General features: G+C 42.1%; 1 protein-coding gene across 3 annotated transcripts in view; it reads right to left on the bottom strand.

The window, feature by feature from the left end:
* Positions 1–9,777: 9,777 nt before the first annotated feature.
* The window catches only part of GALNT17 (polypeptide N-acetylgalactosaminyltransferase 17), a 518,762-nt gene continuing 510,703 nt past the window's right edge, over positions 9,778–17,836 (bottom strand). For all 3 annotated transcript variants that reach the window (XM_060173552.1, XM_007523650.3, XM_060173553.1), the window contains 2 exons: positions 12,261–12,428; positions 9,778–11,380 (listed from right to left, as the gene is read on the bottom strand). In XM_060173552.1, coding sequence (XP_060029535.1) covers positions 11,252–11,380; positions 12,261–12,428 — 297 coding nt within the window. In that variant the 3' untranslated portion in view covers positions 9,778–11,251. The remainder of the gene's footprint in view (positions 11,381–12,260; positions 12,429–17,836) is intronic.

Genomic DNA, 17,836 nt, shown 5'->3' with positions numbered 1-17,836 from the left:
TGGAGACTCCCAAGAGGAAACCCCCGAGCTAAAGTGCTCTCTCCGGGTCCTCTGCCCGCCGCGCTCTGCAACCGGCGGAGGAGGAGCCGCCTTCCTGGGCTGGCAGAGGACAATGCCCGGCGCACTCACCTTGCCCGGCGCCGCCTGGGTATTCTGGAGCCCCGCTAGTCCGTGTCACCTTTACTCTAATTCTTAACCCAAATTAAATTGTAATCACTTCTTTGGTGTCACCCCTTATTGACTGGCCTGCTAAAGGCAGAAAATCCTACCGTTGCCGACTATGCGATCAGAGCACTCGCTGTTAGCGACTTCTCAGTCCGCCATCTTCCTCCAGAGATCGCTATGTGAGTTCTTTAAACATGTCTGATATCAACCTCTGAGGTATGGTATGTAAATATGTTCTTCCAGTTGCTATTTTTCCTTTTTATCTTGTGAAATTTTCTTTCTTTTTATTATTGGATAGTGCTATAGGTGACAGGAGAGATAGAGAGAAAGAGTAACAAAGAGACATGTGTAGCCCTGTTTCACCACCCCTGAAGCTTTGCCCCTGCACTTGGGGACCAGAGGCTTGAACCCAGGTCCTTGTGTACTGTAGTATGTGCATGTAACCAGGTAACCCCACCTGGCCCCTGAAATTTTCTTTTTATATGTAGAAGCTTTTTAATTTGATATAGTCTAATTTGTTCAATCTTGTTTTTCTTTCCCTTGCCCATGGGGTAGTGTCTCCAAATACATTTTTAATATTAATATCACGAAATGTTTCACTGATATGTTTCTCTGTGTATTATATGCTTTTGGACCTAATATCCAGATATTGTGATACATTTTGGGTTAATTTAGGTGCTTAATGTTAATTGGTATTCTAGTTTCATTTTTCTGCATGTGGTGTCTAAATCACCCAACACCATTTGTTAGAGACTTTTTTTCCAACCTTTAGACAGTTTGGGGCCCCCATGTGAAATATATGGTGCCTATACATGTGTGGGTTAAGTTCTAGGCTTTCTATCCCATCTCATTGGTCCTTAGGTTCATTTTTTTTTCCAATACCACACTGTCATAACTACTGTTCTTTGGAGGTATATAACCTGGTATCAGGAATTGTGATGCTTCAATTTTTCTTCTTGGGAGAGATGTTTGCTATTGTGCTTTTTTATTATAGTCCACACATTATTTTGTAAGTTGTTCAACTTCTTCAAAATATGTCATTGGGAATTTAAAAGGGATCACATTTAATCTATAGATTGCTTTTGGCACTATTGGCATTTTAATAATATTTATTCTTCCAATCCATGAAAAGGGCATTAAATGAGATTATTTCCTTGAGTCAGTTTCTATTGGTCCACTTTAGTGTAGGGGATTGCCACAGATTCATAAGTATTGATCTTGTTTATTTTTTTGCTTTTTCTCTTTTATTATTGATTTACAAAATTACATGTCAAGAGAAGTTAATTGCACAACCAGAGTTCTGAATTTTTAGTTATCATATTGCCAGCCACTGCTGTTCCCCTAAGATTGTAGACATGAGCCAACCATATCTCTACAACTGTCTGTCTACATTTTTACATAATTGTCCCCCTTTTTCTTCCAGATCCCTTCCTCTCTTCCCCTCCTAGGCACTCTTGACACCAGTAGTATCTCCAAATGTCCCTCTCCTTTTCTTTCTCTCGAGTATTGATTTTGTCACCTGCTAATTTACTAAATTTATTGTGCTTCCTGGTATTTTTTTGGCAAAGTTTCTGTGATCCTTTAGGTACATCAATATATCATCTGCAAATGATAATTTAGCAATAATAAGAATGTGTCGATTTTTTCTAAGTTGTCAAATTAATTACATGCAGATGTCCATGACCTTGCAAGATCCTTTGTATCTCCACCTCATCTGTTGTAATTTGACGTTCTATTTTGCTTTTGTGTGATTTTATCATAGCTTTCTTATTTTCACTTAGTGAGTGTGGTTTTTCTGTTTTATTTATTCTGTCAAAGAACCAGCTGTTGGTTTCATTAATCTTCCTAGTGTTCTTTTTGTTTTCTATTACATTGATTTCTGATCTGATTTTAACTATTTCCTGTCTCCTCCTGACTGTTGGACCTCTGTTGCTTCATTTATAGTTCAGTTAAGTATTTGTTTTCTAGATTTAGGTGCGCCTAAGTTTGGGACAAATATATTTATAATGGTTATATCTTTTTGTTGGGTTAATCCTTTGACTTATTTTATTTACCTGAAAGTCTATTTTATCTGAAAACAGACCTTTTTCTGAATTATTAGCTTGAATTACTAGCTGAATTATTAGCTTGAAACATTCTGAAATGCCTTGAAACATCTTGAAATGTCTCTTACATTAAGTCTTTGTCTTTTCTTTAGAACATACATAATGGAGGGGGTCCTATTCTTTAATCCATTTAGCTACTCTAAATCTTTTGACAGATGAATTTAGGCCATTTACATTTATGATTATGTAGCTTACTTAAATCCATCCTGAATTTTGTTTTGAGTTTCTTTTAATTTGTTGGTTCTTTGACCATTGTTTCTGTCATTTTGTGTGTATGTTTTCTTGTGATGAGTTCCTTAGTTCTTTTCTATAAGTCTCTGTTTCTTGTTTTGTATTGTGATTGTTACAAATGTAATAACTGTGTATCTGAAGATATCTTTTTATTTTTAATATTTATTTATGTATTCCCTTTTGTTATGTATTCCCTTTTGAGGAGGGGAAGAGAATGTGAGAGATAGGCGCCTGCAGACCTGCTTCACCACTTGTGAAGTGACTCCCCTGCAGGTGGGGAGCTGGGGGCTAGAACCAGAATACTTTCACCAGTCCTCGAGCTTAGCACCACCTGCGCTTAACCTGCTGCACTATTGCCGAACTCCCAAAATCTTTTTTAAGTTGGTCTTTATTAACTATTTTGTTTTGTCCATTAATTCCCTCCCCTTTTCTATTTTGTTCTTTCCTTTTGTATTGCTTTATTTCTTTTTTTAATATTTATTTATTCCTTTTTGTTGCCCTTGTTTTATTGTTGTAGTTATTATTGTTGTTGTTACTGATGTCATCATTGTTGGACAGAACAGAGAGAAATGGAGAAAGGAGGGGAAGACAGGGGGAGAGAAAGACAAGACACCTGCAGACCTGTTTCACCGCCTGTGAAGTGACTCCCCTGCAGGTGGGGAGCTGGGGGCTTGAACTGGGATCCTTATGCCAGTCCTTGTGCTTTGTGCCACCTGTGCTTAACCTGCTGTGCTGCTGCCCAACTCCCCTTATTTCTATTTTATTACTGTTTACCATACTTAGAACATGTATTCCTTTCCTTCCCATTTTCTTGTGGGACATCTTTCAGTAATTCTTGTAAGGTGTGGTTGATGATGGCAAATTCCTTTAGCCTTTGTATATTTGAGAAGAACTTATTACTCCCTCATATTTTAAAGATAAGTTTGAAAGATACAAGATATGTATCTTGAATTCCTTCTTTTTAAAAATATTTATTATTGGATAGAAATAGAGAAGTTGAAAGGGAAGGAAAAGATAGAGCAGAAAAGAGTCAGAGACACTAGGAGCCTTATTTCACTTGTGAATCTTTCTCCTTATACAGGTGGAGACCAGGGGCTTGAACCTGGTAGGAACACTGTAATATGTGCACTTAACCAGGTGTGCCATAGCCTGACCCTTTCCCTCTCTTTTAGTATATTGAATATGTCATTCCACTCTCTATTTGCCTGTAGTGTTTGTCAAGAGAAGTCTGATGAAAGCACGATAACTTTACCATTGTATATAACTTCTTTCCTTTCGATAAAAGAGTAGTTATTTATTCTTTGGCATGAATGAGTATACTCTCTAAGTCTTCTACCTCAGTTTGAACTGCACTCAAATTATCTTTCTTTGCAATTCTGTTTGGAGTTTTTTTAATGCTTCCTTTTTTAATGCTTAATGAACTCTGATTAAAGTTTTTTTGCATGCCTTCTCTTCTAGAGAACTTTGCCTGAAGCCCTTCTATGTCTATAATTTCTTAAGCCCTTCTGTTTCATGACATGTTTGCCTTTTTTTCTGTGGTATTCTGTGGTATTGTTCTGGTTATTACTGGCCAACATGTGGTGCTATTATTGTGATCTCCAGTCTTTATTTTGTGTGCCAGAGGGTGAGGTTTGGGGATAGATTTCCTTGAACTACTCTGTGCTTGGGTAGTTCATGTATATGGTTTCTATGTATGCTTTGTCTGCAAACAAGCCTCATGGATTTGCTGCTGAGCTGCAGCTGTATTCATAGAAGCAGGGCTAAATTTACCATTTAGATAACATCAGCTGCTACACAGTACTTTTATGATTTGGTGACATACCAGACTTCTTTCTTTTTCCTTTTTAAATTACTGTTAAATTATTAGTGATTTAATATTGATTCACAAAATTACAAGTCAACAGGGGTATTGCCACTACCAGATTTCTGAATCCCCAGTACCTCTGTTGTAAGTTAAATCTGTTTTCCTCAGGTTGAAGATATGGAGTAACCATTATTTCCACAACTGTCTGTATTTGTATATAGTTACCTTTAAAAATATATACTAACTTCTCTTCCTTTCCAAGTTACACATAACCCTATTACTAAATCCAAATGTCCCTATCTTTTCCCTCTTCTCTCTCCAGATCATGATTTGGAGCTCATGATTGTCTTCCCCCTATCACTTCTCCCTACTGGGAATATAGATCAAAATTACTTTGGGGATGCAGAAGGTGGGAGGTCTGGATTCTGTAATTACTTCTCTGGAAATGGGCACTAGTATCTATACTATCTGTGTTCATCTATCTGTGTTCATCTAGTGATCCATATCCCCAAACTGTTTCTACCTTTCCTTAGTGGGGTAGAGCACTGGAAAGGTGAGGTTCCAGGGAACATTGGTGAGGTCATTTACCAGGATAAGTCAGGATATTATCATGGTAGTATGTGCAACTCAGTGGCTGAAAGGTGGCAATATATAACATGGAAAAATGGTTAATGAAAAGGAACCAAAATTATGAACAGAGCAGATGAGAATAGGGGTCTTAGGGTGGAAGGAAGCTAGGAAGTCCATTTTAGGTATGTTTCTAGGGGCCCAAGGTTATCATAGTTTTTGCTTGAGTTTCATAGCTAACATGAAGTTAGATAAAAGTATTGTCTGAGAAAATTATATCAGAATAAAGGAAAGGGGCTACAAAGTTGGATTAGGTCAGAGAGGAGAGTAGGTCCCATTCTTGGGGAAAAAAAATCTATGAATAAACTTATTTGTTTACCCCAATCCACCCAACCCTCTTCTGAGGTGGGGGCAGTGGTGAACTCAGCAGAAACACCATAGTGGCAGTGTGATAGAAGAACACAAGAGTAGGTAGCTGGAGGTAGTTCTAAGGCATGAAACAAAATTTTTTACCCAGTCTGAGCACCAGTAGGCACCTGGATACTACTGATGGGAAGTGGGTGTGGGTGTGGCTAGGCTGGCTGTATGCTTTAACTCAGCAGAAATGGCTGAAGGGCACATAGCCATTTCTGAGAGCAGTCATCTTGAAGGAAGCTGTAGAGAACTCTAGATCTTCCAAGAGGTGTGAAATTAAAATGAAAAAATAGATGAACACAGAGTGCATATTCACCTGATAAAATATGTAGATATTTTAATCTATGTGCCTGGTAGAGATCTGTATTTTTTCTGTGATATAGGGATATATAGCCCAAGTCTATATTTCCTCTGTGCCAGATGGGCCTCACAGCAATCAGTGACTGCAGCTACCATATCCCCTCCCTCCACATTCCTAAGCATGACAGCTAGGGAGAATTCCAGCCTATCCAAAAGATATAAGACCCCTGTATCCAACTAGCAGCAGGGCCAAAGTTCATGTGCCTGCAATGTGCCAATGTCTGCATTCTCTTTGTAACCAAGATGTAAAACTCTATATAAGGAGTGCTGTTCCTTTGTCCAAGGCAGAGTACTTCTTGGAGAGATTCAGATCTCTTGCCCACCAGTGTATTAAACTCCTCTTTATTCACCACACCTGTCTCTGGTCTCGTGTTTGAGGATAAATTCTGCAACAAAATGAAAAGTTTAGCCAGTTCTGGCACTGGCAGGTACCTGGAGACTCTGCTTAGGGAAAGTGGTAGTGAACAAGGAAAGGCTGGTTGGATGACATTACTCAGCAGAATTGCCATAGAGAGAACAGCCTTACCTAGCTGTAAGCATTGAGGGCAAGGTCCCGTAGAAGCCCATAAGAGGGTCTACTATGTTGTTCCTGATGGAGATGACCAGTGGAAGTGGAGAGAGGGATTTGTTAGAGGTCTAGGCCTATCATGTTCATGTGGAAATCCGCAAATGCAATTCATTATAGTGAACTCAGTGCAGTGACTTTGTGCTTTCCTGTATTATTGCCAAAACAGAGTTACACTGTGTCTACATGCACTTTCCTTCTAGGATCTCAGTTACATTCTCTCTCTCTCTGAAGTCAGTCCAGCTTCCCCAAGACACATAGTTACACTTTGTCTAAATGCAATTCAATTATAGTGCATTCAGCTCAGTTACATTATAGCTGCAGGTCCTGGGTGGTGGCAAACATATCATCTATTAATTTATAATATTATAATCACTACTAAGTCAATTTGTCAAAAGAAAATAATATTTAATAACTTCAAATTTTTAAACTGCCTAGATTTTAGTTCTGAATATGTGTGTATGTGTCTTGTGTATTAGTCTAAATATTTTACATTTCAAATTTGTAAGCTGAGAATTCTGATGCTGAGCTTAAATTGTTTAAGCAGTTCGAAAAAAAATTAACACCTAAGTTAGCTACAAACAGACAAGATAGATCAACACAACAATATAGAGAAGACTACTCTCTGAGATTTTAATTCATGATATCAGGGGAGTTAAGGCCCTGAAATGCTGGCAAAGACACACCTCAGTGCCAGGAGAAATATCTGGCCAAAACCTTTGTCATCTGTTCAGGAACTAAGGTAGATATATGGGATGGTAAATAGATCTTGGGTAGTTAGTTGATGATTAAATGGAAACACTAAACCCTATATCTTCAAATACAGAGACTGAGAGCTGCCACTCTACAGCAAGTCACAGAGGTCTGGATTCAAGCTGAAACTATACAGAGAAGCCATATATGCACATCACACAGAGTATAGAAATAGCCCAAGGAAATAACAAGAAACATAACCCCCAACCCCAGCCTAGCCCACCACTACCCAATATACCCAATATAAACACAGTGAAATCCAGAAATCATAACAGTAGTACCTCCTGCTAGCCCATAAATAAAAAACCATCATATTTTTATTTTTTGTCCCTCTGATTCTTGCAAAATACCTGTTACACAGATGGCAGAAGCCAGGCTCTGACCAGGTAGAGCCAGTTCCCCTCCTCCTCCTACCCAGGTATACACAGTGGGTGAACTGGTCCCAATCTTTCTCCCTATTCCAGCTTGCTTTGGTATGGGTGGCAAGGGAGGCTAGTTAACATCCAGGTTGGGCTAGATGGGGACTGGTAGGGGGTGAGCATGGCTATGTCTAAGATAATATAATAGATAATATAATAGATATTATAAAATTGCAGAAAGCATCATAAGGTCAAGTATATTATGGTAAATTCCAACCATTAAAAGAAAAAGAAGTGGGGGTTGGGTGGTGGCACACTGGATTAAGCACAAGTAGTATGAAGTGTGAGGACCCATTCAAAGATCCCGATTTAAGCCCCTGGTTCCCCACCTGCAGGGGGGGGAAGCAGGTCTGCAGGTGTCTATCTTTCTCTCCCCCATATTCCCTTTCTCTCATTTCTCTGTCCTATCCAATAAAAAAGTAAAAATAAAATGGAAAAGAGAAGCTCCTAATATCCTCACCAGCACTTGTTATTATTCATTTCCGTGTGAGCAGTCCTCACAGGTGTGAAGCGGCATTTTAAGTCTTTCTATATGCCTGTTGTGGACTGGAGAACATTTGAGGGGCTCTGTGAGAGATCTTTTCCAGAAGCTACCAGATAGTATAGTTGATTATACCAGACTAGACCTCATAGGACTTCCATTTGAGAAGGAAGAGAGTGGATAATTAGGCTGCATTGTGGAGGGAGAACAGTGGTGTTAGGACTGTCTTCCAGGCAGCATTCCCCCTCCCAGATTGGCTGAGAGTGAGGTTGGAAGCTCCCAATCCCCCACATCTGGTGGAGGTAGCTTCCCTGCAGCTCATGCTTGGAGCTTCTCCCAGTAGTCACTGGTTTTAGGAATGTCCCTAGGTCCTAAAGTTAGGAGGTCCTAGGTCTCACATATCCTTGGTTGTTTTTTTTTCCTTTTCATTTTATCATCTTTATTTACTATATATCCAGAAATTGAAAGGAAGGGAGAGATAGAGAAGGATAGGGAACAGAGAGACACCTGCAATACTGCTTTACTACTTACAAAGCTTTCCCCCACAGGTGGGGGCTGGTGGTTTAAAGATGGACTCTTGCACATTGTAACATGTGTGCTCAACCAGGTGTGCCACCACCTGGCCCCATCCCTGTTTCTTTTATTTAATTCCTTCTATGACTTTACTAAACCACCTGGCCTTCCATTCCCACTGCCCTCAGCATCAGGAGGATAAAGGTGTGACGGGCTGCTGGCCAAAAGCTCTGATTTCTTCCCCAGGCTGGAGGCAGGAACCCAGGGCTGAAGCTCAGAGCATCCATTCTGGTTCCCAGGGGTAAAGCATCTGCCATGGGTCTAACCTGAACCCCTGCCTTGTCTACCATCAGACACAGGCATCCTGCTCAGCACCCCAGGGCCACTAATGAAGTGATTCTTTCTAGCTAGTCCCAGAACATTCCTTATTCCCGTATTGCAATGAGTGCTCCAGAGGGTGTGAGCTCTGGCTCTATCAGAGGACTCAAGCCTCTGGGTTTGAGCCAAGCAGGTATCATGGTTCCTTTTGGGCTAAGCCTACATGTCCTATTTCTTGCCAGTGAAGGCCCTACCCCAGGACACACTGAGAAGTCATCGTATGGGGTTTGGGATTATAGTCTCAGTTGGTGGCAAAAGGGGTTGGTTGTATTCTTTTAATCTCTGCTTTGAGACCATGCAGTAGGGACTGTTGACTGGCTACGGAAGAAGGGCAAACGCCAGAAGAAGAAGCAGTAGGGAAAAAAAGCCATCAGGGTAGGACTTTCCCCAGACACTGCCTGGATGTAGGATCTTAGCACCTCCTGGACCCCAAATGTAGGGCAGCTGAGTTTTTCAATCCAAGCCCCCCTGCAACTGATATTTAAGTTTGACCATCTAATTATTATTTTAACATAACCTTATTCTGCATGCAACACCTATTAAAAGGGGCCTTGCAGTAGCCTTGGAGGTGAGCGACATGGGGTTGTCCATATATAGGGATTCTCAACCACATTACTAGGGCTTTGTATGCCACATTTCCATGAAGGGCAGGCAAGACACAGGCCTGCAAGCTCCCTGATCTCCAAGGGGTGGAGGTGTTCTCCTGGCAGCAGGACAGAGGGAAGGAAGCTTGGCAAAACTCTTCCTCCATCTCCTCACTCCCTCCTTTCTGTACCAGCTGAACCCAGGGAAGCTGGCACTAACAGAGGGTTAGTGAGTGAGGGATTTGTCCTTGGGTAGGGCAGGGGTGGATAGACATACATAGGCAGGCTGTCTAAACCAAGCTGTAAAAGCTTTGCTTAGAATGAAAAAAAAAAAATCCTTCCCAGCCCCAATTAAAGAAAGCCCTGTCCCCTGTCTCAAGAGGTGTCCCACCCTCTAGGTTCTATAGGAATTGATTGAGAAGCAAACAAACCTGCCTCTGGAAAGAGCTTGCATGTATTTATTTCACAAGAAAGAAGATTGGATGATTGTGAATAAGATGCCACCAAATGAGACAGTGAACCTCCAGTCAGGCAGTTGGGCAACTCTATAGTGCTGTATTTTGGGCAGGGCTTGACTGGCAGAAGCAGGAGAGAGATGTCAAGTGGCAGGAGGGTTAGCCTTTTCCTGGGGCGCCATCATGCAGAACATGTTGTCTTGGTTAGCAATGAATAGCTGAGCTTTCAGCCTTCTTAACAGCCTTGGCCTGGTTCAGGAAAGCAACAAGGTGGCAAGTTCAAAGTCATATGTCTCTGTCTGCTCCATTGCAGTCAGGCTCACACACTCATGCATGGGGCTGCACTCACACGATGAGAATGTACATGCACAGGCACACATAACTGTGTACCACACATGCATGCACACAGTCACACATGCCCCATCTCTCTCTCTCTCTCTCTCTCTCTCTCTCTCTCACACACACACACACACACACACACACACCCTAGGCACACAGGCTCAATTGCATGCACATGTGTTCATATATTAACTCTGATTTACAAGTGCACCCTAACCAGAGGGCAATGGAAGAGGGGGGGATAACATTGCTCTTTAGAGAGGAATTGGCTGCTCCTCTTCCTGCAGCCAGTAGATCCCAAAGGGACACAGATGAGTATGTAGTGCCTCTGCAGGTCCTAGCTTGATACCTTGTGGGCCATCCTCATGTTGCAGGGAGGATCCCTGGTTGTTCCCAATGTGCAGCCTCTAGGAGCTAGGGCTCCCCTGACACATGCTACACCACATAGTTCCCAGCTTAGAGGCCTCAAATATGAGAGGCCCCCTACGCTGGGTGCCCAGATGGTCCTTCCATTCATCTCCCTCATAGGAGTGGCTCCCAAGCACAGAGGAACTGAACATCCAGGTAGGGGCCTCCTACACCCTCCATATCAGCTCTGGTGGGTCCACACCAAAAGCCCCAAAAGCCACCTTATAGAGAAGTTCAGGAGTGGCAGCTGTCACTGGGCATCTGAGCAGAAGTAATCTTGAGGGAAACTGAGTCCCACTGCCTCCTCTGAAGAGTGGACCCAAGGTATAACCAATGCCTTGATGTTTGTTGTGGGCTGGAGTGGAATTCCAAAGCTACTATTGCAGGGATAAGAAAGAGGCAGAGACCCAAAAGAGACAGAGGCCCTGCTGGTGGCAGTCCTGATGGCTGTGAGGAGGGATGGATGTCTCACCCCTCAGTTCCAGGTTCCCAGATGGTTGCAGAAGACATCCACTGCCCCAAATGTACTGAGAAGAGCTGTTCAGGGCACCTGAGCCTCATGTTGTCTGAGGGGGGATGCAGAGGCTCCCTCTGAGGCATCCATGCCACCTGAGAAGCTCCCTCCCTGACCTCCACCAGTGTGGCTTGTCTGTCTGTGGAGCAGCAGAGCCAGTCTGGGAAGCTGGGGGCTGGGCTCACAGACTCTGCTCCTACTTGATGGAGTTCTTAATGGTCCACCTCTGCCCTGTGCAGCTTCGGAGGATGAGGTCAATGCCTGCGAGGCCTCGGTTCTCCACCTCCAGGCAACGTCCTGTGCCCTTGTTCATGATGGCACCATTCTGGAGGAAGACAGAGAGAAATACAGAGAAAAGAAGAGACAGAAAGAGATACAGGGAAATGTAGAGACAAAGATACAGGGAGAAGCAAGAGCAGAAAAAGATACAGGGAAAGGAAAACAGAGAGACAAAAAGATAAAAACTCAGGGAGAGAAGCAGAGACAGACAAAGACAATGATAGAAAAAAGTATAGTTGATACAAAGAGATAAAGAGGCAGAGAGATAAAGGGGGCAATGAAAGAAATATACAGGGATAGATACACATAAACAAATATACAGAGAAATAGAAAGTAACAGACATGTAGAAAAATGAAGAGAACCAGAACAAGTGAGAAAGATTATATATATATATATATATATATATATATATATATATATATATATATATATATATAGAGAGAGAGAGAGAGAGAGAGAGAGAGAGAGAGAAAGCAGAGAGATAGTGGAAAATATGTCAGAGATATTTATTGCCAAAAGGCTGGCACTCTGCTTCTGTAATGTGGAGGGACCCCAGCACAATCCTTGGCACAAGCACAAAGTCACAAAATAAACAAGCTTCTCCTAGTGTGAGAGGTAGAAGCTGGTGTCCAGTACAGATGGGTCATTGAGTCAGAAAGGATATGCAGAGTTTGACATTTTCAATCTTGGTGCCTTCAGGTTCTTAATGGACTTTTGGGACCACCCCCAACCCCCACCCTGCAGCCCTGTATAGCTTAAGAATCTGCAAGCCTTGAACTCTTATCCCTTAAATGTATAGAGTTGGCATGTCTGGCTCAGGCTTCTGGGACTTCAGATGCACTTTTTGGGGCACCCTTGGGGCAGCCGTGTCCCATGCAGCCCCTTTCCCCAGCCTGAGGTGCTGGCCCATTCATACTGCACTCACCTGGATGAAGTTCCAGCGCTTGTACAGGCTGCTCTTGACCTTGTCACAGTCAATCAGCTGGGGCAGCCGACTTTTAGAGTTGTCCACCAAGCAGCGGGTGTCTGGAAGGAGTGTAGTAGTCCCCAGGGCCCCCAGGTGCAAAAAGCCTTCCTTGGTGTAGCGTGCAAGCTGGGGAGATAATGGGGAGATAGAGGGTGGGAGCAGGAGGTCACTCAGACTTTAAAGGGCATGTGGTCCAGTGTGTCAGTGCTACAGCCCAGGTTACTCTCTGGGGCCCATCATGATGCCATGTAACCACTTCACAATGGAGCTGCTCATGAGAAGCCCTCACTGGTTAAGCCTGGAAAGAGCTTCCCCACACCTATATCATCTATCTATCTATCTATCTATCTATCTATCTAATCTTTATGGAATGAACCCATATATGTATGATACTGCCAAACAGTCTCCTCACAACAATCTTTTTAAAATTTTATTTTATTTTTTTATTGCCACCAGGGTTATCAATGGAGACTAGTGCCTACTGCTCTCCTAGGCCAGATTTTTTTTCCTTTTTCTTTATTTTATTTAATAGTGAAATAAAATGTTGTGGTCCAGGAGGTGGTGTAGTGGATAAAGTATTGGACTCTCAAAGCATGAGGTCTTGAGTTCAATCCCCAGCAGCACATGTACCAGAGTGACGTCTGGTTCTTTCTCTCTCTCTCTCCTCTTATCTTTCTCACTAATAAATAGATAAAATCTTAAAAAAAAAAACTAAAAAATGTTCCCCACTTCCACAATAGACAGAAAGGCCGGTCACTGTTTCTGCATTTTAGCAAACCTAGGGGACTAAAATGTAAGCAGTAGGGTTGAATCTTTTCCGCAGAATATAGCCAACCAAATTGTATGTTTCATTTTGTATTCACTTGCATCTTGGCAGCCCTGATTGGGTGTGGAATGTAACCAATCCACCTCATCCTTTGTCTTATATGTACCTTGATGATTCACAATGTGACCAATCGGTTCACATATTACCCTTGAGCACACCTGATTGGTGTACCTTGTAACCAATCAAATGTACCACCCTGTAAACTAATCAATGGTTACAAGAGTATATAAGTGGCTTTCCAAATCAGGCAGACAGTTTAGCCTGGCAGGAGTCTGCTAGATTCCCCTGGTGTAATAAAGTATCTCCCTGCCATTCATGTGGTCTTGGCCTCAGACTCCCTTTGGATCAGCTATACTCTTGAGCTGAAACACTTGGAGCTGAAACATTCAGAGCTGTTCTGCATATATTTCCTAACAATGAGACAGTGAGAAATTGAGGTGGGGGAGAGAGAGGGAGATATGAAGCTATGTAGTACTGCTTCACCACTCATGAAGCTTCCCACCAGGGGCTTAAAAGAAGCCCTTGTGGTGGTAATGTGTGCACTCAACTATGTGTGTCATTATTAGCCCGCCCCCCAATCTTTAATCTATTTATACAATAGTGGAGGCGGGTGGAAGCAAAGGGCAAGTGACAGAACTCAATCATCCTTTGGTGTTGTTCATGGCCACCTGGTGCTGTAGATTAAGCTCAGGGCCTCACACATGATATGATGTGTGCTCACTGAACCACCTCCTGAGTCCTTTGGTTTTCTTCTAAGAGTTTTCTCATTCAAGATTCTAGCTTCTCCTCTTCTTCTTCTTCTTCTTCTTCTTCTTCTTCTTCTTCTTCTTCTTCTTCTTCTTCTCCTTCTCCTTCTCCTTCTCCTTCTCCTTCTCCTTCTTCTTCTCCCTCTTCTTCCTCTTCTTCTTCTTCTTCTCTTCCTCCCCTCCCCCTCCCCTCCTCTGCTTCTTCTCCTTCTCCTTCTTCTCCTTCTCCTCCTTCTTCTTCTGTCTCCAGGGTTATTTCTGGGGCTTGGTGCCTGCACTCTGAATCCACTACTCCTGGAGGCTATTTTTTCCCTTTTGTTGCCCTTCTTTATGGTTGTTGTTATTGCTGTCATTGTTGTTGAGTGGGACAGAGAAACATGGAGAGAGGAGAGGAGGAGAGAAAGACAGACACCTGCAGACCTGCTTCACCAATTGTGAGGTGATCTCACCCCCAACAGGTGGGGAGCTGGGGGCTCGAACTGAGATCCTTATACTGATCCTGGTGCTTTGCACTATGTGCACTTAACTACCACCCAGGCCCCCAAGATTCTAGCTTTCAATTCAGTAAAATTGAAGGGGTTGGTCATAACTAAGAAAAAAAAAACATGGGACATCTGATTTTTTGGTTCTGATAGCTTGAATCTTCTCCTCTCTGGATGGGCCACCTTGAACAAATCACTTAATTTCTTCAGGTGTCCATTTCCTCATCTGAAAACTGAGAACAATGACTGTATACTCTACAGCAAAGGATCTGAAGAGACAGATGACTGAAGAAGAAATAGACATTACCAGGCACCCAGTTTCACAGATACTAAAATGAGAAACTGCAACAATGGGATAACCTACATACACACACACACACACACACACACACACACACATATATATATATATATATATATATATATATATATATTTTAAAAGAACTTATTTCTGGTTTGTCAAGTTTAGCTTAAACTGGGTTGGAGGAAGAATAAATCATTAAAACCTTTCAAAGACAGCAGTTTCAAAATACTTTGTGCTTTGAAATTAAAATGCTCCTTCTCTTTGATTCAGTAAATCTCCTTTTGAGAATGTCTCCCAGGGCACACCTGGTTAAGTATTGCTATGCCTGATCCTCACCTGCAGAGGGAAAGCTTCAGAAGTGGAGCAGCACTGCAGATGTCTCTCTTTCCTCCTGATTACCTCCCTGAATTGCTCTCTCTCCTATCAAATAAATATTAGTTAAAAAAATTTTCATGTGGGACAATGCTGAGGGAAGATGGCAGACTGAGAAGCTGCTAGCAGCATGTGCTCTGGTCTCATCTTCTGGAAACTGTAGAATTTTCTGCCTTTAGCAGGCCAGTCAATAAGAATTAGAGTAAAGGTGGCACGGACTAGCGGGCGGGCTGCTCCAGACTTCTCAGGCAGTGCCGGGCAAGGCGGGTGGGCCGGGCATTGTCCTCCGCCCGGGAAGGCGGCTCCTCCGCTGGTTGCAGAGCGCTGCTGGGCGGCCGGCAGAGGACCCGGAAGGAGCACTGTAGCTCGGGGGCTTCCTCTTGGGAGTCTCCAGGGAACACCACGACCCTGAGGGCGGATCCAAAGACTTTTTAAGTATAGCTTTCATTAGATCAAAGGACTTGGAGCTAGTTTTCATTTTCGAGAAATCCTTTAAAAAAGTCTGGAGGGGGGGGTTCCCGGAAGATGGTGGACTGAGAAGCTGCTAGCCACTGAGCTCTGAACACATCCCAAGGAAACAATAGGATTTTCTGCCTTTAGCAGGCCAGCCAATAAGGGGTCATAGCGGTGACAAGGAGATGACTATAACTTAATTTGGGTAAAGAATTAGAGTAGGGGAAAAAATTCTTTTTTCTTGCTTTTAATTTTCAAGCATACCTCCTCCCCCCCTCCCCCCCCCCCCGCCATAAGCAGTCCCTGGGGACCAGCTCCTAGCAGGATACCCCACACCACCAAACAGGGTGCTTTTTTGAATTCACTGATACACATTTGGGAATTTCCTTGCACTGCTCTTTAATTACAACTCTTTTTTTTCTTTTTTTTTTTTTTTAATCGTGTCATACACTTCTTCCTTCTTCTTTGCCTTTTTGAATTTGTGAATTACTTTGGGGAAGAAATCTGATGCAGAGTGGACTCTCTATGTGTGTATCTCTGCTCTAGTTCCCTTTCCCCTCTTGTTACCCCTAGAATATATGGTGGATAGTAGATTTGCATAACTGTCTATTCTTGCTATCCTCTCTTTCTTTTCCTTTCTTCACTGGGATTTGGTTACTATTTTTTCACGGACTGGAGAAATTGTTTGGCTAACTGGTAACGATTAAACTACTTCAATACTTACTTCAGTTGCTACTGTAATTACTGAGGTTGGTGAGTGCAATTGTCATAAAGGTATTTAGTACAGTGTTACTTGTACTCAAGACACAACAACTGAGGATTTAAAAAAACACATAAATAAAAAAATGGGTAGATCAAAAACAAATAAAACTGCTACTCCAATGAATGAAGACAAGAGCCCAGAAGAAACTACAAATCAGCCAGAAGTAACCATAGATAAGAAAAGTATGCAAGCAATAATAAACTTATTAATCACAGAAATGAAAACAACATTGGAGGAAAGGAAGGGCAGTATTAGGGAAACAACAGTAGAGACCCCCGAGGAAAATACTGATTATCTTGAGGCAATTAGAGAACTGAAAGCTGAAATAGCTGTAATGAAGAAAGAAGCTGAGGCAAGGGAAAGCAGACTAACAGAAGCAGAAAACAGAATTAGTCAGACAGAGGATGAGTTAGAAAAAACAAAGAAAGAGGTGAAAGAGCTTAAAAAGAGATTGAGAGACACTGAAAACAACAACAGAGACATATGGGATGATCTCAAAAGAAGTAACATTCGTATAATTGGCCTGCCAGAGGAAGAGAAGAAGGGGAAGCAAACATTCTAGAGGAAATAATACAAGAAAACTTCCCAGACCTGAATAACAGAAAGGATATCAAGGTTGAAGAGGCCCAGAGAGTACCAAACAGAATCAACCCAGACCTGAAGACACCAAGACACATCATAGTCACAATGAGAAGAAGTAAGGTTAAAGAAAGGATCCTAAAGGCTGCAAGAGAGAAACAAAAAGTCACATACAAGGGAAAACCCATAAGATTATCTGCAGACTTCTCCACTCAAACTCTAAAAGCCAGAAGGGAGTGGCAAGATATCTATCGAGCCCTGAATGAAAAAGGGTTTCAACCAAGGATAATATATCCTGCTAGACTTTCATTCAAACTAGAGGGAGGGATCAAACCCTTCTTAGACAAACAACAGTTAAAGGAGGCAACCATCACCAAGCCGGCCCTGAAAGAGGTACTAAAAGACCTCTTATAAACAAGAACATCACTATAATACTTGCAATATATCAGAGCAAACAAATTGTTTTTTAGAACAATGGGACTACAATACATTAAATCCATAATATCAATAAATGTCAATGGCTTAAACTCTCCCATCAAAAGGCACAGGGTGGGGGGATGGATCAGAAAACATAACCCAACCATATGCTGCTTGCAAGAATCCCATCTGTCACAACAAGATAAACACAGACTTAACGTGAAAGGATGGAAAACTATCATACAGGCTACGGTCCACAAAAAAGGGCAGGAACAGCCATTCTCATCTCAGATACGATAGATTTTAAATTAAATAAAGTAATAAAAGATAGGCAAGGACATTACATAATGATTAGAGGATCAATCAGCCAAGAAGACTTAACAATTATTAACATCTATGCACCCAACGAGGGACCATCTAAATAAATGTATCTACTGAAAGCATCTACTGAAAGAATTTCAAAAATACATCAATAGTAATACAATAATAGTGGGAGACTTCAATACCCCACTCTCACACTTAGACAGATCAACAAAGCAGAGAACCAATAAAGATACAAGAGAATTGAATGAAGAGATCGACAGACTAGACC

The sequence above is a fragment of the Erinaceus europaeus genome, chromosome 15, assembly GCF_950295315.1.
Source record: "Erinaceus europaeus chromosome 15, mEriEur2.1, whole genome shotgun sequence".
In the NCBI taxonomy this organism is placed as follows: domain Eukaryota; kingdom Metazoa; phylum Chordata; class Mammalia; order Eulipotyphla; family Erinaceidae; genus Erinaceus; species Erinaceus europaeus.
Note: the sequence above shows the minus strand (reverse complement) of the source record. Positions and strands in the feature narration are given on the sequence as shown.